The following is an 18,522-nucleotide window of genomic DNA, read 5'->3' as shown; positions in this document are numbered from 1 at the left end:
TGAAGGGGTCTGCCCTGCGCCGGCCCTCTCTGGGGGTCGGCTCCACTTCCCCACATACTTCATGCTCTCACAAGCGTACTAGGGGTGCCTCGTCCGACTCTTCCATTGAGTCTTCAGATAGGCGTGGGCGCTCCCCCCGTGGGTCCCGCCCCCCCGTCATCTGGTCACTAACATCACTCCTCCGGAGGACGTTCTCTGAGTCGCCGCTCTGCCACACCAGAGCCGCGTACCCGGTCAGGGTCACCACCCTCCAGGACTGCCTCCACTCGTTCACATTCTCCTGGTGAACTGGCTGATGAGGTTTCCGAATCGGTATCTGACTCAGAGGACCACACAGGTACAGTTGAAATGGTGAACTCATTGGTTGCAGCCATAAGAGACACCTTTCACTTAAGAGGACCCAGGATCTTCGGATGTAACTCCTGAAGTATCCTTTCATCGTGCTAAGCCAGCACCTCAAAGGTTCAGCTCTCGCGCTGACTTTGACGCCATTCTGGAATCTGCATGGAAACATCCAGACAAGAGGTTCTCGGAAATAAAGACGATTCAAGAACGTTATCCATTTGACAATGATCTTGTCACTAAGGTGGTTTCCCCTCCTTCAGTGGATCCAACAATATCCTGAATCTCTAAGGCTACTACACTGCCACTGGCAGATGCGGCTGCCTTCAAGGATTCCACGGACAAGAAGGTGGAGTCCTTAGCAAAGTTTGCCTCTGAAGCAGCTGGCTCTTCGCTTCTTCCCATCTTCACCTCGACATGGGCGTGCAAGGCCCTATCAGAGTGGTGCCTAAAACTCCGTCAGGGTATCCTAGCGGGCTCCCCCCCAGAGGATCTAACTGCTCTGGCTCTCCAAGGCTCTAAAGCTGGGGAATTTCTGCGCACAGCTTCCATGCAGTCAGCCCGTTGTTCTGCATTTGCTGTGGGTCACCTAGCTGCTCTCCGCCGTTCTATGTGGCTTAAAGCTTGGAATGCGGATGCCACTTCCAAAAGGTCTCTCACTGAGCTTCCTTTTACGGGTGGCTGTCTTTTTGGCAAGCGCCTTGACGAGATTATCTCTGAGGCGACAGGCCTTAAAATAAGGCGCACTCCACTTCCCAAAGGAAGTCCTCTTCCTTTTGGCCCCTTGGCCCCAGCAAGGGGTCTGAGCAGGCGCCTTCGTGGGACAAGAAGGCTCCCTCGTTCCGGGCGCGCCCGTCTTGGAAGTCGGACACCAACCGTTCCGGCCGGTTTGCAGCCAAATCAGGCAACCGCAAACCCACTTCCGCATGAAGTGAATCCCCCACCCGTAGTTTTTTCTTGGGTGGGAGGTCGTCTCTTACTTTTTCGAGACTTTTTCTGGACCACACACATTCAGGACTCCTGGGTCAGGGACGTGGTGTCCAATGGTTACCGAATCGAATTCGCCTCCCTCCCGAGGGATCGCTTTTTTCGATCCCGGGCCCCCCGGTCTCCTTCTCTGGCGAATAAATTTCGAGAGGCTCTCCAGTCTCTGCTTCTCCAGGGGGTTATCGTTCCCGTTCCTTCAGGGGAACGTTTTCGGGGTTTCTATTCCAATCTTTTTGTGGTCCCCAAGAAGAATGGTTCTGTACGACCAATCCTAGACCTCAAGCGTCTCAACCGTCATCTTCTCATCCGCTACTTCCGAATGGAATCTCTCCGTTCGGTAGTGGCATCCCTAGAACAAGTGGAGTTTCTTTCTTCGGTGGACAACAAGGATGCCTACCTCCATGTGCCAATATTTCCAGGCCATCATCGGTATCTCCGCTTTGCGGTTCCGGAGGGGCATTTTCAATTCGTAGCCCTCCCCTTTGGCCTGGCCACGGCTCCTCGGGTCTTACCAAGATCCTTCCGCCAGTGATGGCCCTGTTGCGGTCGAGGGGAGTATCGGTGATACCCTACCTGGACGACCTTCTCATCAAGGCTCCCACCAGAGCCCAGACTCTGGAGAATGTGGATGTCACTCTTCACACTCTGGATCGCTTCGGGTGGATGGTCAACCGGGACAAGTCAGTACCCTCTCCCACCCAGTCTCTGATCTTCTTGGGATTTCACTTCAACATGGCCTCTGCCCGAATTTGCCTTCCGCCGGACAAACATCTGACTCTTATGGCAGGAGTCCGCTCCCTTCAGGCTCAGGTCCCAGTTTCCATCCGCACTTGTATGAAAGTCCTGGGTCGTATGGTGGCGGCCATGGAGGCCGTACCCTTTGCCCAGTTTCATTACCGCCCTCTTCAGCTGGCGATTCTCTCTCGATGGGACAGATCTCCTCTGCCCCTCGATCACAAGATTGTTCTCCCTCTCAGGATCCGTCAGTCTCTGCTCTGGTCGCTCCACTCCCCCCTTCTTCAGGGGTGGTCATTTCTTCCCTTTCACTGGCAGGTAGTAACAACGGATGCCAGTCTGTCGGGCTGGGGCGGTGTGTTCAGGGATTGGACGGTTCAGGGACTCTGGTCTCCCCGAGAAGCCCTCCTTCCAATAAACATATTGGAACTACGGGCGATTCTTCTTTGTCTTTTTCATTGGGAGTCCCAGCTTCGGTCCCGTCCTGTCCGCGTCCAGTCGGACAATGCCACGGCTGTGGAGTACATAAATCGCCAAGGCGGCACTCCCAGCTCGTCCATGGCCGAGGTGACAAAGATTCTCATCTGGGCGGAAAGCAAGGTTCCAGCCATTTCAGCGATTCACATTCCGGGGGTCTGCGACCTCTGGGGCATTCCAGACGTGGACCTCTCCGCGTCTCGGCGCAATCGGAAGATCCTTCCTTTTGTGTCCAAGTCCCGGGACCCTCAGACTCTAGCCGTGGACGCCCTAGTGATTCCTTGGGCGGGGTTTGCCCTACCCTACCTGTTCCCTCCCCTTCCGCTCCTTCCCAGAGTTCTGCGGAAACTCAAACCGGAGGACGTTTCCGCCATTCTGGTAGCTCCAGATTGGCCCCGAAGGTCGTGGTACGCCGACGTAGTCAGGCTCCTGGATGATGCTCCGCTGCGCCTTCCGCTTCGTCCGGATGGCGTGGCTGTTGAGACCGCGGTTTTGAGGGCCCGCGGGTTCTCTTGCCAAGTCATTCACACCATGCTCAGGGTTCTTAAGCCCTCCTTGGTAAAAATTTACCACCATACTTGGCGGTCTTATTTTCGCTGGTGGGAAGCTCATGTCCTGTCTCCTGTGACTTTCTTGGTTCCCCGCCTTCTCTCCTTTTTGCAGTCGGATTTGGAACTGGGGATGTCTCTCAGTTCCCTTAAGGGTCAGGTTTCGGCCTTTTCTTTTCTTTTCCAGCTTCCTCTGGCTTCTAATTCTCATGTCCGGACCTTCCTTCAAGGAGTGGCGCATGCTGTCCCTCCTTACCGATCCCTTGGAACTTGAATCTGGTTCTGAGTGCCCTCCAGGGTGCACCCTTTGAGCCCCTTAGAGAGGTGTCTCTGCGCCTCCTTTCTTGGAAGGGGGCATTTCTTGTTGCTATCACCTCCATCCGGAGGGTGTCTGAATTGGCGGCTCTCTCCTGCCGTTCTCCGTTTCTGGTGGTCCACCAGGACAAGGTTGTTTTCCGGCCAGATCCTTCCTTTTTGCCTAAGGTGGTTTCGGCTTTTCATCTCAATGAGAACATTGTCCTCCCGTCTTTTTGTCCCGCTCCTTCTCATCCTAAGGAGCATTTACTCCACAAACTGGATGTTGTTCGGGCTGTTGGGTCCTATCGCTCTATTACTACTTCATTTCGTCAGTGTGATTCCTTTTCGTCCTCACGGAAGGTCGTCGTAAGGGACAACCTGCTTCCAAGGCCATCATTTCTCGGTGGATTCGGTCTGCCTTTTCGGAAGCCTATCGCTGTAAAGGGAAGATTCCTCCCTTCAGGGTTGTGGCTCATTCTACCCGTTCTGTTGGGGCATCCTGGGCTCTCCAGAACAGAGCCTCGGCCTCGCAGATTTGCAAGGCGGCTACCTGGTCGTCTTTGCACACTTTCTCGAGGTTCTACCGGGTTCATACCTTCGCATCGGCTGATGCTAGTCTGGGCCGTAAAGTGTTGCAGGCGGCAGTGGAACGGCCGTCTGCCTGACTGCTTATCTGCCCACCCAAGGGACGGCTTTGGTACGTCCCACGGTCTGTGTCCTCCAATGGAGCCGATAGAGAAAAGGAGTTTTTTTTTTACTTACCGTAAAATCTCTTTCTCGTAGGATCCATTGGGGGACACAGCTCCCACCCTTTTTTGGGGTTTTCTTTGGTTCTCTGTCCGAGGGTGTGTTCAGTTGTATTTTTTTCAGACAGTTTGGGTCTTCTTTGACCTGTCGGTCCCCTCCTATTGCTCTGGAACTAAAACTGATTAGCCCAGGGCCTGGAGGCGGGTATATCCTGCTGGGAGGAGCCGACTTTTTTTATTACCATAGTGTCACACCTCCTAGAGACAGCAGCAAAATTCTGTCTCATTTTCACAAAAACCCAAAATATTTACTAAAGTTTCCACAGAAAATGTGGTGGATTTGAGCTGAGGAAAACCCCACAGATCAGAGCATGTGTAAAAGAAGCAAAATGTAGGGAAAAGTTCAAAATGTAGGGAAACCTGAGTAAATACGGTGAAAAAAATTTGTTGGGAATTAAAATCCACAAAGAAAACTTCAAATCAGGGCCTTTGTGTTACTGTGGAAGATTTATAAAACCTGTGCAGAGGAAAAGTGGAGCAGTTGCCCATAGCAACCAATCAGATTGCTTCTTCTATTTTCAAAGGCCTTTTTAAAAATAATAGAAGCAATCTGATTGGTTGCTATGGACAACTGCTTCTTTCCCTCTGCAGATATTTTGATAAATCTCCCCCACTGTCACTAAACATAGGTGCTGTATTTTCCTCATATAATTGTAAGTTAGACCTAGATTAACCCCTTAAGGACCAAGGACGTACTGGTATGTCCTGAGTCCTTTCCCTTTCTATAACGCGGGGCCACGACGTGGCCCCGCTTCATAGCGGGTCGGGCCCGGCCGTTGTTACAACGGATGCCTGGTCTCTAACAACGGCCGGGACCCGTGGCTAATAGCGCGCGGCAGTGATCACGGTGCCGCGCGCTATTAACCCTTTAGACGCGGCATTCAAAGTTGAACGCTGCGTCTAAAGTGAAAGTGAAACCATGCCGGTTAGCTCAGGGAGCTGTTCGGGATCGCCACGGCGAAATTGCGGCGTCTCGAACAGCTGTTAGACACGTGGAGGGTCTCCTACCTTGCCTCCTGGTGTCCGATCGCCGAATGACTGCTCAGTGCCTGAGATCCAGGCATGAGCAGTCAAGCGGCAGAATCATCGATCACTGGTTTCCTATGAGAAACCACTGATCAATGTAAAAGATCAGTGTGTGCAGTGTTATAGCTCCCTATGGGAGCTATAACACTGCAAAAAAAAGTGAATAAAGATCATTTAACACCTCCCCTATTAAAAGTTTGAATCACCCCCCTTTTCCCATTAAAAAACAAAACAAAAAAAGTGTAAATAAAAATACATATGTGGTATCGCCGGATACGGAAATGTCCAAATTATAAAAATATATCATTAATTAAACCGCACGGTCAATGGCGTACGCGCAAAAAAATTCCAATTTCCAAAATTGTGTATTTTTGGTCACTTTTTATATCATGTAAAAATGAATAAAAAGTGATCAACAGGTCCTATCAATACAAAAAGGGTACCGCTAAAAACTTCAGATCATGGCACAAGAAATAAGCCCTCATACCGACCCATACGCGGTAAAATAAAAAAGTTATAGGGGTCAGAAGATGACAATTTTAAACGTATAAATTTTCCTGCATGTAGTTATGATTTTTTTCAGAAGTATGACAAAATCAAACCTATATAAGTAGAATATCATTTTAACCCCTTAAGGACTCAGCCCATTTTGGCCTTAAGGACTCAGACAATTTAATTTTTACGTTTTCATTTTTTCCTCCTCGCCTTCTAAAAATCATAACTCTTTTATATTTTCATCCACAGACTAGTATGAGGGCTTGCTTTTTGCGCGACCAGTTGTCCTTTGTAATGACATCACTCATTATATCATAAAATGTATGGCGCAACCAAAAAACACTATTTTTGTGGGGAAATTAAAACGAAAAACGCAATTTTGCTAATTTTGGAAGGTTTTGTTTTCACGCCGTACAATTTATGGTAAAAATGACGTGTTCTTTATTCTGAGGGTCAATACGATTAAAATGATACCCATTATTATATACTTTTATATTATTGTTGCGCTTAAAAAAAATCACAAACTTTTTAACCAAATTAGTACGTTTATAATCCCTTTATTTTGATGACCTCTAACTTTTTTATTTTTCCGTATAAGTGGCGGTATGGGGGCTCATTTTTTGCGCCATGATCTGTACTTTTTTTTTATACCACATTTGCATATAAAAAACTTTTAATACAATAAAATGTATTAAAATTGTATTAAAAAAGTAGGAATTTTGGACTTTTTTTTTTTTCGTTCACGCCGTTCACCGTACGGGATCATTAACATTTTATTTTAATAGTTCGGACATTTACGCACGCGACAATACCAAATATGTCTATAAAAAATGTTTTTTACGCTTTTTGGGGGTAAAATAGGAAAAAACTGACGTTTTACTTTTTTATTGGGGGAGGGGATTTTTCACTTTTTTTTTTTACTTTTACATTTTTTTACATTTTTTTTTTACACTTGAATGGTCCCCATAGGGGACTATTCATAGCAATACCATGATTGCTAATACTGATCTGTTCTATGTATAGGACATAGAACAGATCAGTATTATCGGTCATCTCCTGCTCTGGTCTGGAAGGAGGAAGGAGAGGGGACCTCCGTCCGGCGTTCTGAATGATCGGATCCCCGCAGCAGCGCTGCGGGCGATCCGATCGTTCATTTAAATCGCGAACTGCCGCAGATGCCGGGATCTGTATTGATCCCGGCACCTGAGGGGTTAATGGCGGACGCCCGCGAGATCGCGGGCGTCAGCCATTGCCGGCGGGTCCCTGGCTGCGATCAGCAGCCGGGATCAGCCACGCATGACACGGGCATCGCTCCGATGCCCGCGGTTATGCTTAGGACGTAAATGTACGTCCTGGTGCGTTAAGTACCACCTCACCAGGACGTACATTTACGTCCTGCGTCTTTAAGGGGTTAATCGTATGGACCTACAGAATAAAGATAAGGTGTCATTTTTACCGAAAAATTAGAAACAGAGAAGCCCTCAAAAGTTACAAAATGGCGTTTTGTTTTTTTTCAATTTTGTCTCACAATGATTTTTTTTTTACGTTTCGCCGTAGATTTTTGGGTAAAATGACTGATGTAATTACAAAGTAGAATTGGTGGCGCAAAAAATAAGCCATCATATGGATTTTTAGGTGCAAAATTGAAAGGGTTATGATTTTTTAAAGGTAAGGAGGAAAAAACAAAAGTGCAAAAACGGAAAACCCCCTGGTCCTTAAGGGGTTAAAGGAATAAAAATGTGCATAAATTAGAGTAAAATACAACAGGAGGTTGTCTGGGTTTTAAAAAGAGAGATTCTTTTTTTCTAAGAAACAGTGCAACTCATGCACATGAGCCATGTTTTATATTGCAGTTTGTTCCCATTCAAGTACAGGCGGCTCTGCTGCAATATTAGTTACATCCCATGGACAAAAAATGGTGCTGGAAAAAAAAGTAGGCCCCCTTTTTTTTTTCTATCTTAGACTACCCATCAGTATGTAATGTGTTGTGTCTTTATATTTTTCAGGAAAAATGTATCCCAGTGTACTGCAAATACAGATTCCAGGACTATACTGTTCACCAAACTCATGGACAGACACATGGAACCCATGTTTTTTTTAGAGATGTTAATGTTGTTTTTGTTGGAACAATGAGTCCTGGAAAGCTGCTCCAGTTTCTTCTTGGTCCTCCTATAGAGATTGAGGTACATGATCGAGATCAGAAAATACAGGAGAATATCAGCAAGCCTTCACTTTTTGGAATGGAGCCTGAAGATGAAAAACTGAGTAATGTCGGCCTTGTAACGTCCAAAAGTACTGTCCATGACCCCTTCACAGAAAGAGACAGGTTGCCAGATCCTTATGGAATTGCAAAAATGAGATTATCTGACCTAGTTTATGGTGCAGCATACTTAAATATCTCTATTCCAATCCATAGCTGTGAAAATCCAGATGCTACAAAATATAACCCCAACAGCAAAAAGGGTGGAATTACAGGGTCAATTGATGATGGGCAGATTCCTCCTTTACCAGTAGGACATTATTTAGATGCTCAGTCTGTTCTTAAGGTAAGGGTAGACCTGGCGGTACCTCTTTCTTCAGAGACTGTTGCTCCCGATTGCCCTTACGGACGTATGATCTACATTTTTGATTTTAAGAACGATGAGTTATGTCAGGATCTTATAGGAAAGATAATAGAAATCAACTGTCGTGCCCTTAACCTTGACCCTGACCCAGCAAATCTGTCACTGGATGTTCTCTCCAGATTATGTTTAACAGATGATCAGAAGGACGACACTTCCCTGGATGTTATAACTGGAGTTCATGTCATGGATGGAGACATTCACCTCTTTATTTTAGAAGGTTTGAGGCAACATGCTATAAAAGGACTGTGGGAGACAGTACAAAGCAGGTACACATTATTATTTAAAGTCTGTGCATATTTAAAGGGGTTCTATGAATTAAATGAAAAAACAAAAAAACTATTTACAGCCTGTAAGGGGTATAACATAACATACTATACTCAGCTTGCTGAATCCTGCGCCAGGTCTCTGGTCCACCCTGGTACCTGTTTAGTTAGCCTGATGATGGGTTCTACTCACAGAAAAATACACTATTTAAAACATAACTTTTATTCCAAGCCCATAAAACAAGGGGTACCCCAAAAATACAAATGATAATCAATAATATGCTTCACATGAAATAGAGAATACCTATAGGTGGATAAACAACACTATAGCTCTTGATACTTCTGATAAATCATAGAACACAGATCGTATCTGATAGATAATACAACAAACCACCAAAACAGTTACAGGATAAAAGAGGAGTATACACAGTGGCCCTCATTTACTAATGTTAACCTTACTCTTGTGGAGTCCTCCTACCATAAGCTGTCATTACCCTGCCAACAGCTAACTAGCTGGCTAAAAATATATATCTGCCTAGCTAGCTGGACACATCCCTAAAACTATATGTAAATGATAAACATACAGTTAGGGGTATCATATGGTAATCATCACCGATATATCTCAGTTAAATTAATTGCCTGAGACTAATCATAGATAGTGGCTATTAAAGATGTCCTTATGGTAACAAGATGTATTAAATATGGCATGAAACCTAATTCAGTGTATCTATCAATGTATGTTAGATAAAGTTAGGCACTCAATACCATGGCAGAATAGAGAAGGGAGAAACTGACAAGTGGTCTTATTACAAAGAATTATATCAATAAGCTCAAGCAAGGATAATATACAAAAAGAAAATATTAATTGTATACCCAACTCTATACCTCTTCCTCCAACATCACCCCTGCACTCCTACAGAATACCAGTGACTGTCTCTCTGCTGTCTCAGACATCATGTCCTCTTTATATCTGAAACTAAATCTTTCGAAAACAGAACTTCTTGTTTTTTTCTCCATCAAATGATACTGTACCAACCCTGACATTTCCATCTCTGTATGTGGTACTACCATAACTCCCAGGCAGCAGGCTCGCTGTCTTGGAGTTATACTTGACTCTGATCTGTCTTTCACTCCCCATATTCAGTCCCTTTCACGTTCTTGTCACCTGCATCTCAAAAACGTTTCCAGAATCCGCCCGTTTCTCACTACTGAAACTGCTAAAACTCTCATTATTGCTTTGATTCACTCCCACCTCATCTACTGTAACTCTTTACTAATAGGCCTTCCTTTCTCCAAACTCTCTCCTCTTCAGTCCATCCTTAATGCCACAACCAGACTCATCTTCCTCTCCAGCCGCTACACCGACGCCTCCTCCCTGTGCCAGTCACTACACTGGTTACCAATTCAGTCCAGAATACAGTACAAAATCCTCAGTCTCACACACAAAGCTCTCCACAATGCTGCACCTCCCTACATCTCCTCTCTCATCTCCGTCTACCATCCTACACGTTCTCTCCGATCTGCTAATGATCTCACACTAACATCTATAATCCGAACTTCTCACTCCCGTCTCCAAGACTTCACTCGTGCTGCGCCGATTCTCTGGAATGCTATACCTCAATTCCTCAGACTCAACAACAACATCCATAGTTTCAAACGTGGCCTGAAAACACATCTCTTCAGACAGGCCTATAAGATACTTTAATTGGCCTCAACATATCCTCAACATATCCCCACACCTCTTGTTTGAATAGTTATTGTGTAATATTATGTCTGATACTTGTCTTTGTTTGTACCCCATAATTGTCAGCGCTGCGGAATCTGTAGGCGCTATATAAATACAATTATTATTATTAAATTATTATTATTATAAACAAAAAGCAGATAATGTATAAGCCACATATAGCCACACTGTTTACAGCCACGCATAGCAACACTGATTACAGCCACGATGTCAGGACAAATGTTAATGCAGACAAAACATAAGCCTTACAAGATGTTACTGCAGACACACACAAGCCATATATAGTGATACTGGTTAAAGCCCCAGCCCCAGTGTCCAAAAAGACAACAATAATGCAAGCATATAGCTTTCTATAGAGGATGACTTCATACTCACTATTTCAGAGGAAATTAGCTGCAAATATTAAGATATATAAAGCGTATACTTATACAGATAGATGTCCAATGGTATGACCATAAACTCTCAATGTGTTTCTCCCATTGAGGATCATCAGGAGAGAGATAAGATGTACTGAATAGTGAGGCTCAGACCCTCGGCATTCCCCTGTATGGAGATGCCATCTCGAGTGGCGGCAGTTCCTGTTTGGAATACGTGCCATTTTATCTGCCACTGAGTTTAGGTAACTCCGCACTGATACTCAGATACATTTCCTAATAGGTCAGTTACTCACCTTGGATAACGTGTGCAACCTAGTCCCGCCCTGTACATACCTCTTAACGCCCCACAGAGCGGACATGATCTCACTTCTCGGATAATGCGTGCCAAAGTGCGTCTCAAATGGTGGAAGCGACGTACTGCGCTTGCGTAATGCGCAAGATGTAAAAGACCGAGTAATGCGACAGCGCATAACCTGTGCTCATCGCAAATCATGCATACCAGTATGCGTTTGGCGGAAGTGCCATGATCACACGTACCAGTAGGCGTTCCAAACGGCGGAAGTGCCGTAATGTGCATGCGCATAGACCGTCCCATCTATCTCAACTCCCTGTCCGCTTCTATACTATATCAGCTGTATGCCTGTGTATAGGCATTTAGAGCGGGGGAGGTATAAGTGGGCACATATCTATCTCATGCGTTCCAGGTATGCGTGTCACAGGCCGGATGTTAGCGATTGAAACAGATATAACAGGCCAAAAACGTGCCCATCACCTTGGCAACAATATATACTTCTTAATAATAGTTTTAAACTATCTATAAATAATAATTATTATATATATCTATAAATAGTAATTATAGATATTAATAATCAGGATATTTAGATTTATCGGGGCAACAGTTTTGTTATACTTACAGTCAGGGTAATACAGAAAAAATGGGTCAATATAGATAAATGGTAAAGATATTGTGGTGGCTTATGTGATTCTAAACCACTGACGTCATCAAATCATATGAAGCAACTAAATGCTATGACTTCATTTAACCCATGGGGTGCTTGTGAACTAATTCTATAAATCCATTGCTGTTCTTTTTACGATAACATTTTGTCAAAATTCCCTTTGCGAGGGGATGGGCTCTCCTGACTGCAGTGGATGACATTCTGAATCCACTCCAGTATTAGTGATTGGTTGCAGTTAGTTTGGAACATGATCAGGTGAGCAGGGAGAGCGCATCTTTAGGGATATGTCCTTTCTGGAAGGTTATTACTTCCAGCCTGCTGACAGCCAGCACGACTGTGGGGGAGATTTATCAAAACCTGTTGAGAGGAAAAGTTGCTGAGTTGCCCATAGCAACCAATCAGATCGCTTCTTTCCTTTCTCAGAGGCCTTTTCAAAAATGTAAGAAGCGATCTGATTGGTTGCTATGGGCAACTCATCAACTTTTCCTGTGAACAGGTTTTGATAAATCTCCTCCTGTCTGTTTGCCACCCTGTGCACTATGCCCTATACGGTTGGCTCTGCTGTATCAGATCTATGCGAGTGAGCTGCAAAGCTGACTGTGTTGTAGGGCACTGCGTTGTACACAGTCTGCTCTGCTGTACCTGCTCTATACAGTCAAACACCACAGTGCTTTCCCCTGACATTTCTTGGCTGCTTGGCCTTAAACTTACATGGCCACCCAGCGCACTGGGGATACACAGTCGACTCTGCCGACTGTATAGACTGGGGCTGCATCTTTTTACATGTAGCAGAGCTGCAGCCCTGCTGTACAGATAGCCTGTATTAATCGGCACAGATGCTCTCCTCTCCGTCTGCACATTAGCCGCTCAGTTTAAATCGCTCTTCCTGCTCTGAGCGTGATTGGCTGTAAGTACTATTCGCTGATGGGCTGGGGAGGCTGCGGTTTATTGTTCTTTGACATGTGCTCTATAAGGTGAAGAAGCTGGAAATTTTTTCCAGATGTCAGGTGGCCACCAGTGACGTAGCAGGCAGAACTTGTCATACCTGTAGAAAAGTTTAATCTCAGAAAACCAGCGCAAGATTTAGCTAGTAACTGTAGTGTATATTATTATTATAGTACATCTCATACAGGCTATAATTTATTTATTTAAGTTGGAGAACCCCTTTATGGCTCTGTCCACCTTTGTTTGGGAGGCACAATTTAGAGCATCAGCCACAGATTCTGACTTATTTGGGCATGCCATGCTATTCATTTAAACTTGACAGACATCATGTAATAACCTGATAGACCCTATTATAAGTAAACGGGGTTCACTAGGCGCTGCTGGTTCCTGTCCTGAAAGATCCGTTATAGAAGATCCGTCACAGCTTGGTTCTGTTTTACTCCTGTGCTGGAACAATACGTTTTTATTTACAACACAGATGTGATCACAGCTGAAGGCTAGGTTCACACCATGTTTTTGCAATACAGTTCCCGTATACATTTTCAATGTTAAAACCATATGGAACTGTATTGAAAACCGTATGCCAACCGTTTTTGACACTGAAAGTTTTTTTTCTTGGAATTTCAATCAAACAAGGGAAACTTTATTCATAATGGAGTGAAAAGGTAAAAATGTATATGTTTTTTTTTTTTTCTTAAAAACGGATGCAACCGGACATCACTTTTTCAAACTGTATACGGTCTTCAACAATGTACGGATTAAAATTTGTATACACGTTTTGATACGGTTTAGTCAGGTTTTGAGGAATCCGTTTTTCATTAAAAACCTGATACGAGAACTGTACTGCAAAAACGTGGTGTGAACCCAGCCTAACACTAATATTTAGTCCAGGCTTACTTTTCTCCATTATATGATTCTATTGTGCTGCTTTCAATTATTTATGTGCTTTATTTTATTTTAACAGAGCAGAAGAACAAAAGGGAAAGCTGGAGATTCTGTACAACTCAAAAATGGCTTTTCATGAGCGTTTATATAAGGATCTTGGAGTTTTGGTGTGTCACATCCATCTGCTTGAACCTCTTAGCTCCCTAGTAAATCAGCCACTTCTCTACATCAGAGACATGGTTCCTCCATTGTGCTTTCAAGCTTTGTCTAGGTAAATAAACTACTTGGTCATTGTGGTATTCTCTCTGTATTTTAGAAATGTATATTAACCCCTTAAGGACAAAGGGACTTTTCATATTTGCACTTTGTGACTTGTTTTTTCCTCCTTGCCTTCTAATAGCCATAACGTGTAAAATTTTCCACTCATATGAGGGCTTGTTTTTTTTTTTGCAACCCTAATTGTACTGTGTAATTACATCACTCATTTTACTACCAAATCTACAGTGAAAGAAAAAAAATATTTGTGGATCAAAACTGAAAAAAAAAGGTAATTTTGTAACTTTCGGGGGCTTCCGTTTCTACGCAGTGCACTTTTTTGGTAAAAATGATCCATTATCTTTATTCTGTAGGCCCATACAATTAAAACAATATGCAATCTATATCACTTTTTGTACGAAGATTATGCATAAAATTGTCCTCTTCTGACCCCTATACCGGGCTGTATGGGGGCTATATTTTGCAACGTAATCTGTTGGGGTTTTTTTTTGGTACCATTTTAGAAATGATTGGACTTTTTGATCACTTTTTACCTAATTTTTTCTGGGATGTGACGTGATCAAAGAAAGGCAATTCTGGGGTTTTGCATTTATTTATTTTTTATTTTTTTACGTTTACGCTATTTACCATATGGGATAATGTAAAATGTTTGTAGTTCTTACAATTATGCATGCAGGGATACCAAATATGATTTAACATGTTTTTTTATATGGAAAATTAGAAACAGGGGAGGATTTGAACTTTTAATATGGAAGGTGTTAATTTATGATTTTTAAATCTTTTAGGAGGAATCATTAGATTCCTCATACGGATCAATGCAGTTCCATACAACTGCATTGCTTTGTGTAATCTGTGCTCATTTGGTAGTAAACATTGAGGCAAAAACCACAGAAGAATTGCGAGACCACCATGAAATAAAGGTACAGACACTAGATTTTGAACTACACTAACTTTACAGCCCCTGCAGCATAGTCAAATAAAAAAAAAACCTGGAATACCCCTTCAAGTTGTAATGACAGATACAGAATAAACTACACCACATATAGAAACGCACTAAATTTACTGCATGTCTCTACCTCTTCAAATTTTTTTTTAAGGTTAGACTATATCTGCAGTGCTAAAAAGTTACGAGATGTCATTCAGAGAGACCTCCTGCCTTCAATAGAAATGATTCACCTTCTGAGTCGAGAATTTGGAGTCCCACTTAAACCTGGAGATTTGTTTGCAGATAAAGAACAAATTTTCAGCAAAAAGCTGGTCATTTCAGAGAAGGAAGAGAAAAGTCAAAGGTGTCTTTTGCATATACCCTTGGATAATTTTAATACACCGTACATTAAGTTCCAGAGGGATATTGAGAATCATAAGACCAAGGACCACATTCAGGTAAAAAATATCTTCCGGTTAAAATCAAAGCGAGCTATAAAAATTGGCTGCCTCCATAAATTATTAAATAGGCCCTAAAATATTGAGAAGGGGAACCCCTTTAAAGTAAAAATGATTCTGACACATTATTGAGACATTGAATCTATTTCACAGTGCCGGATCCATCACACGGCTGACACCTGATATATCCCATTAATTTACAAAATAAGATGGAATCTACAACACAGATTCTGATCTGAGTCTCTCAGGGAAATGTGAATATAGCCTAATACTACAAATATCTTAAAACCGAGCTATAACTGTTTTTGGCCAGCCTTGTTTTTTAGTGGAGTAAATGTTCAGATCTCCTCTTTTTCTTACAGATGAATATCAACCATGTTTGGCAGATGAGCAAAGAGTTGAAAAAGCCTAAAGTGGAATATGTGGAGATTGTTCCTGTGGATGGGATGACTGTTCACAATTACAGCTCACAGACACTCAACTCTACAGAAGTGGCACACAGGATTTTACGACAGAAAATGGCTGCGGTTAGTTATCCTTAATTTAAAAAAGTTAAGACAAGGTCTCATACAGCCTTGTCAATATCTGCAAAAATATTTAAAAAAATTAGCTGGTCATTAAGGCTTTTTCAAGCCTGTTCATTAAGGGGTTAAATGGGTTATCCAGGAATAGAAAAACAGAGTTACATTCTATCAAAAACCTCTCCCATCTGTCTCCAGGTTGGGTGTGGTTCTGTAGCTTAGTTCAATTGATGTGAATGGAGTGAAGTTGTAAAACTACACCCAACCTGGGGACAGATATGGAGCTGTTTTTGAAAAAAAATAGCTGTGTTTTTCTATTCCTGGATAATCCCTTTAAAAATAATCTGTCAACTTTATTTGTTGCTAAGAGCTGGGCACATCATTGGATAGCTGTTTGGGTATAAAAGCAAACAGTATCTTTCCTGGAGATGATATTGGTTATAAAACTGCCTTGTAATTTGACAGCCAAGTGTCGAGAAGGCAAGGTTCCTTGCTCACCCTCACCTCCTATGAGGTTCCTTGCTTACCCTCACCTCCTATATGTTTAAGGTCTGAAAGGTGAGAGCAAGCAAGGAGGAATTCCAGACTGTGGCACTGTGGCTCTGCCACCTTGACACTTGGCTGAGAATAATAGGGGTTTTGTAAGTTTGGCTACCCCCATCAGCTCCAGAAAAGATACTGCTTGCTTTTATACCCTAACAGCTATCCAACAGTGTCTGCAGCTCTTTGCAGCAAATTCAAGTATACCATTTTTCTTTTTACTGTATATGGCTCTGAAGAGTAGTGCAGCTGTTTGTACTATTCCATACAACATATGCAAAGTAAATCTGCCCCTTTTACAGTAGATATGGTCTCATCCTGCTCAAATATGCTTGGCAAAGCAGCTAAAAAAAATGTCTGTCGCAAATGGTATTGCAGGCAGAAAATTCTCTTCCTCCCCCTACAATAAGCTTTTTTATGATAGGAATGAAAGGTTATGATTTCCTGGGAGTGAAATTACCGTATTTATCGATGTATGCCACGCACCGGCCTATAACACGCACCCTCATTTTACCAAGGATATTTGGGTAAAAAATGGTAAAATGAGGGTGCGTGTGTATACCCCGGTACACTGTTTCTTACCCCGCAGAAGCTCCCAGGAAAGGCAGGAGGAGAGAGGCCGTCGCTGCCCGCTTCTCTCCCCCTGCCTTTCCTGGGGTCTAGAGCCCTGCTACCGCCGTTTCTCTCCCCCTGGCTATTGGCGCCGCTGCCCCTTCTCTCTCCCGGTCTATCGGTGTCGCTGCCCCATTGCCGGCGCCGATAGCCAGGGGGAGAGAAGCAGCGCCGGCAATGGGGCAGCGGCGCCGACAGACAGGGGGAGAGAATGGGCAGAGGCACCCATTGCCGGCGCCCCTGCCCCGTTGCCTCCCCCATCCCCGGTTGTATAATTACCTGTTGCCGGGGTTGGGTCCGCGCTGCTTCAGGCCTTCGGTGTGGCGTCCCCTGCGTTGTTGCTATGCGCTGCGAGACGCAATGACGAGTGACGTCACTCGTCATTGCGCCACACCGTGCAGCGCATAGCAACGATGCAGGGGACGCACACCGGAGGCCTGAAGCAGCGCGGACCCGACCCCGGCAACAGGTAATTATACAACCGGGGATGGGGGAGGCAATGGGGCAGCGGCACCGGCAATGGGTGCCTCTGCCCCTTCTCTCCCCCTGTCTGTCGGCGCCGCTGCCCCATTGCCGGCACCACTTCTCTCCCCCTGGCTATCGGCGCTGGCAATGGGGCAGTGGCACCGAAAGCCAGGGAGAGAGAAGGGTCAGCGGCACCGATAGACAGGGGGAGAGAAGGGGCAGCGGCGCCGATAGCAGGGGGAGAGAAGCGGCGGCAGCAGGGACCCCAGGACAGGCAGGGGCAGAGAAGCTGGCGGTCTCTGCACCTGAAAAAGCCGCTGCAGTTCATTGATTTAAAGCGCCCGCTTTAAATCATTGAACTGCAGCGACTTATCGGTGTATAACACGCAGGTAGACTTTAGGCTAAAAATTTTAGCCTAAAAAATGCGTGTTATACGCCGATAAAGTACTTTTATAAGCACACGTATCAGTTCCAAATAGTGCATATTGTTGGTATCAAGGTCAAATGACCTTAATTTTGTATTTGATGTTAAATGGCCACGATCATTTGTAAAAACTTTTGACATGTCTTTTAGCGACATGTTAAAAGTTTAGATCGGCAGGGATCTAAGTGTTTAGACCTCCACCGATCAGGAGAACAAGCTGGGAGAAGTTTGTGCTGATCATGTTCTCTCCCGGCTCCATGTCACATGATCGAGACAAACACAATAAAAGTCTATGAGCGTGTCTCGATTACATGACACAGAGGCAGGTAAAGGAGCGCACGGAAACCCAGACTTCTCCTGGCTCATTCTGCTGATCGGTGGGGGTCTGAACACTGAGACTCCCGCCGATTATAACTTTTTGCAAATGACAGGTACTCTTTCCTAGCTGCCTCCCAGTCTGACTGGGAGAGTATGGTAAGTGAGCTATTACATCCCTGTTCACACTGGTGTGGTGCTGTGCGGTGTCCGTTGCTGCCGTGGCGCCGTGTCTGCGGGAGGCTGCGGCCCATAGACTGGTTTGAGTGGCATTGGGGCTGCTCTGCCAGTGGGTCGTTCCCAACTGTGGGCATTGGCGTCACGGCCGTGGTGGTCGCCGCCCGGTGCTGCGCCATTTTATGCTAGGGACGTTAGGGACCCACTCTGGATAGGTGGCCTTGACGTGGCGAGTGGGCTTGTACTTTTTGATCAAAAATGTATACTAACAACCTGTTAGTTTTTGATATTATGCTGA

The 18,522-nt window shown here is 44.5% G+C and overlaps 1 protein-coding gene across 2 annotated transcripts in view; it reads left to right on the top strand.

Annotated features, from left to right (window-relative positions):
• CFAP92 (cilia and flagella associated protein 92 (putative)) overlaps positions 1-18,522 on the top strand; it is a 140,091-nt gene that overhangs the window by 88,286 nt on the left and 33,283 nt on the right. For both annotated transcript variants that reach the window (XM_056524213.1, XM_056524212.1), the window contains exons 10-13: positions 7,720-8,603; positions 13,590-13,781; positions 14,884-15,169; positions 15,532-15,696. In XM_056524213.1, coding sequence (XP_056380188.1) covers positions 7,720-8,603; positions 13,590-13,781; positions 14,884-15,169; positions 15,532-15,696 — 1,527 coding nt within the window. The remainder of the gene's footprint in view (positions 1-7,719; positions 8,604-13,589; positions 13,782-14,883; positions 15,170-15,531; positions 15,697-18,522) is intronic.

This window comes from Hyla sarda, chromosome 6 (genome assembly GCF_029499605.1).
Source record: "Hyla sarda isolate aHylSar1 chromosome 6, aHylSar1.hap1, whole genome shotgun sequence".
NCBI classification, from domain to species: Eukaryota; Metazoa; Chordata; class Amphibia; order Anura; family Hylidae; genus Hyla; species Hyla sarda.
Note: the sequence above shows the minus strand (reverse complement) of the source record. Positions and strands in the feature narration are given on the sequence as shown.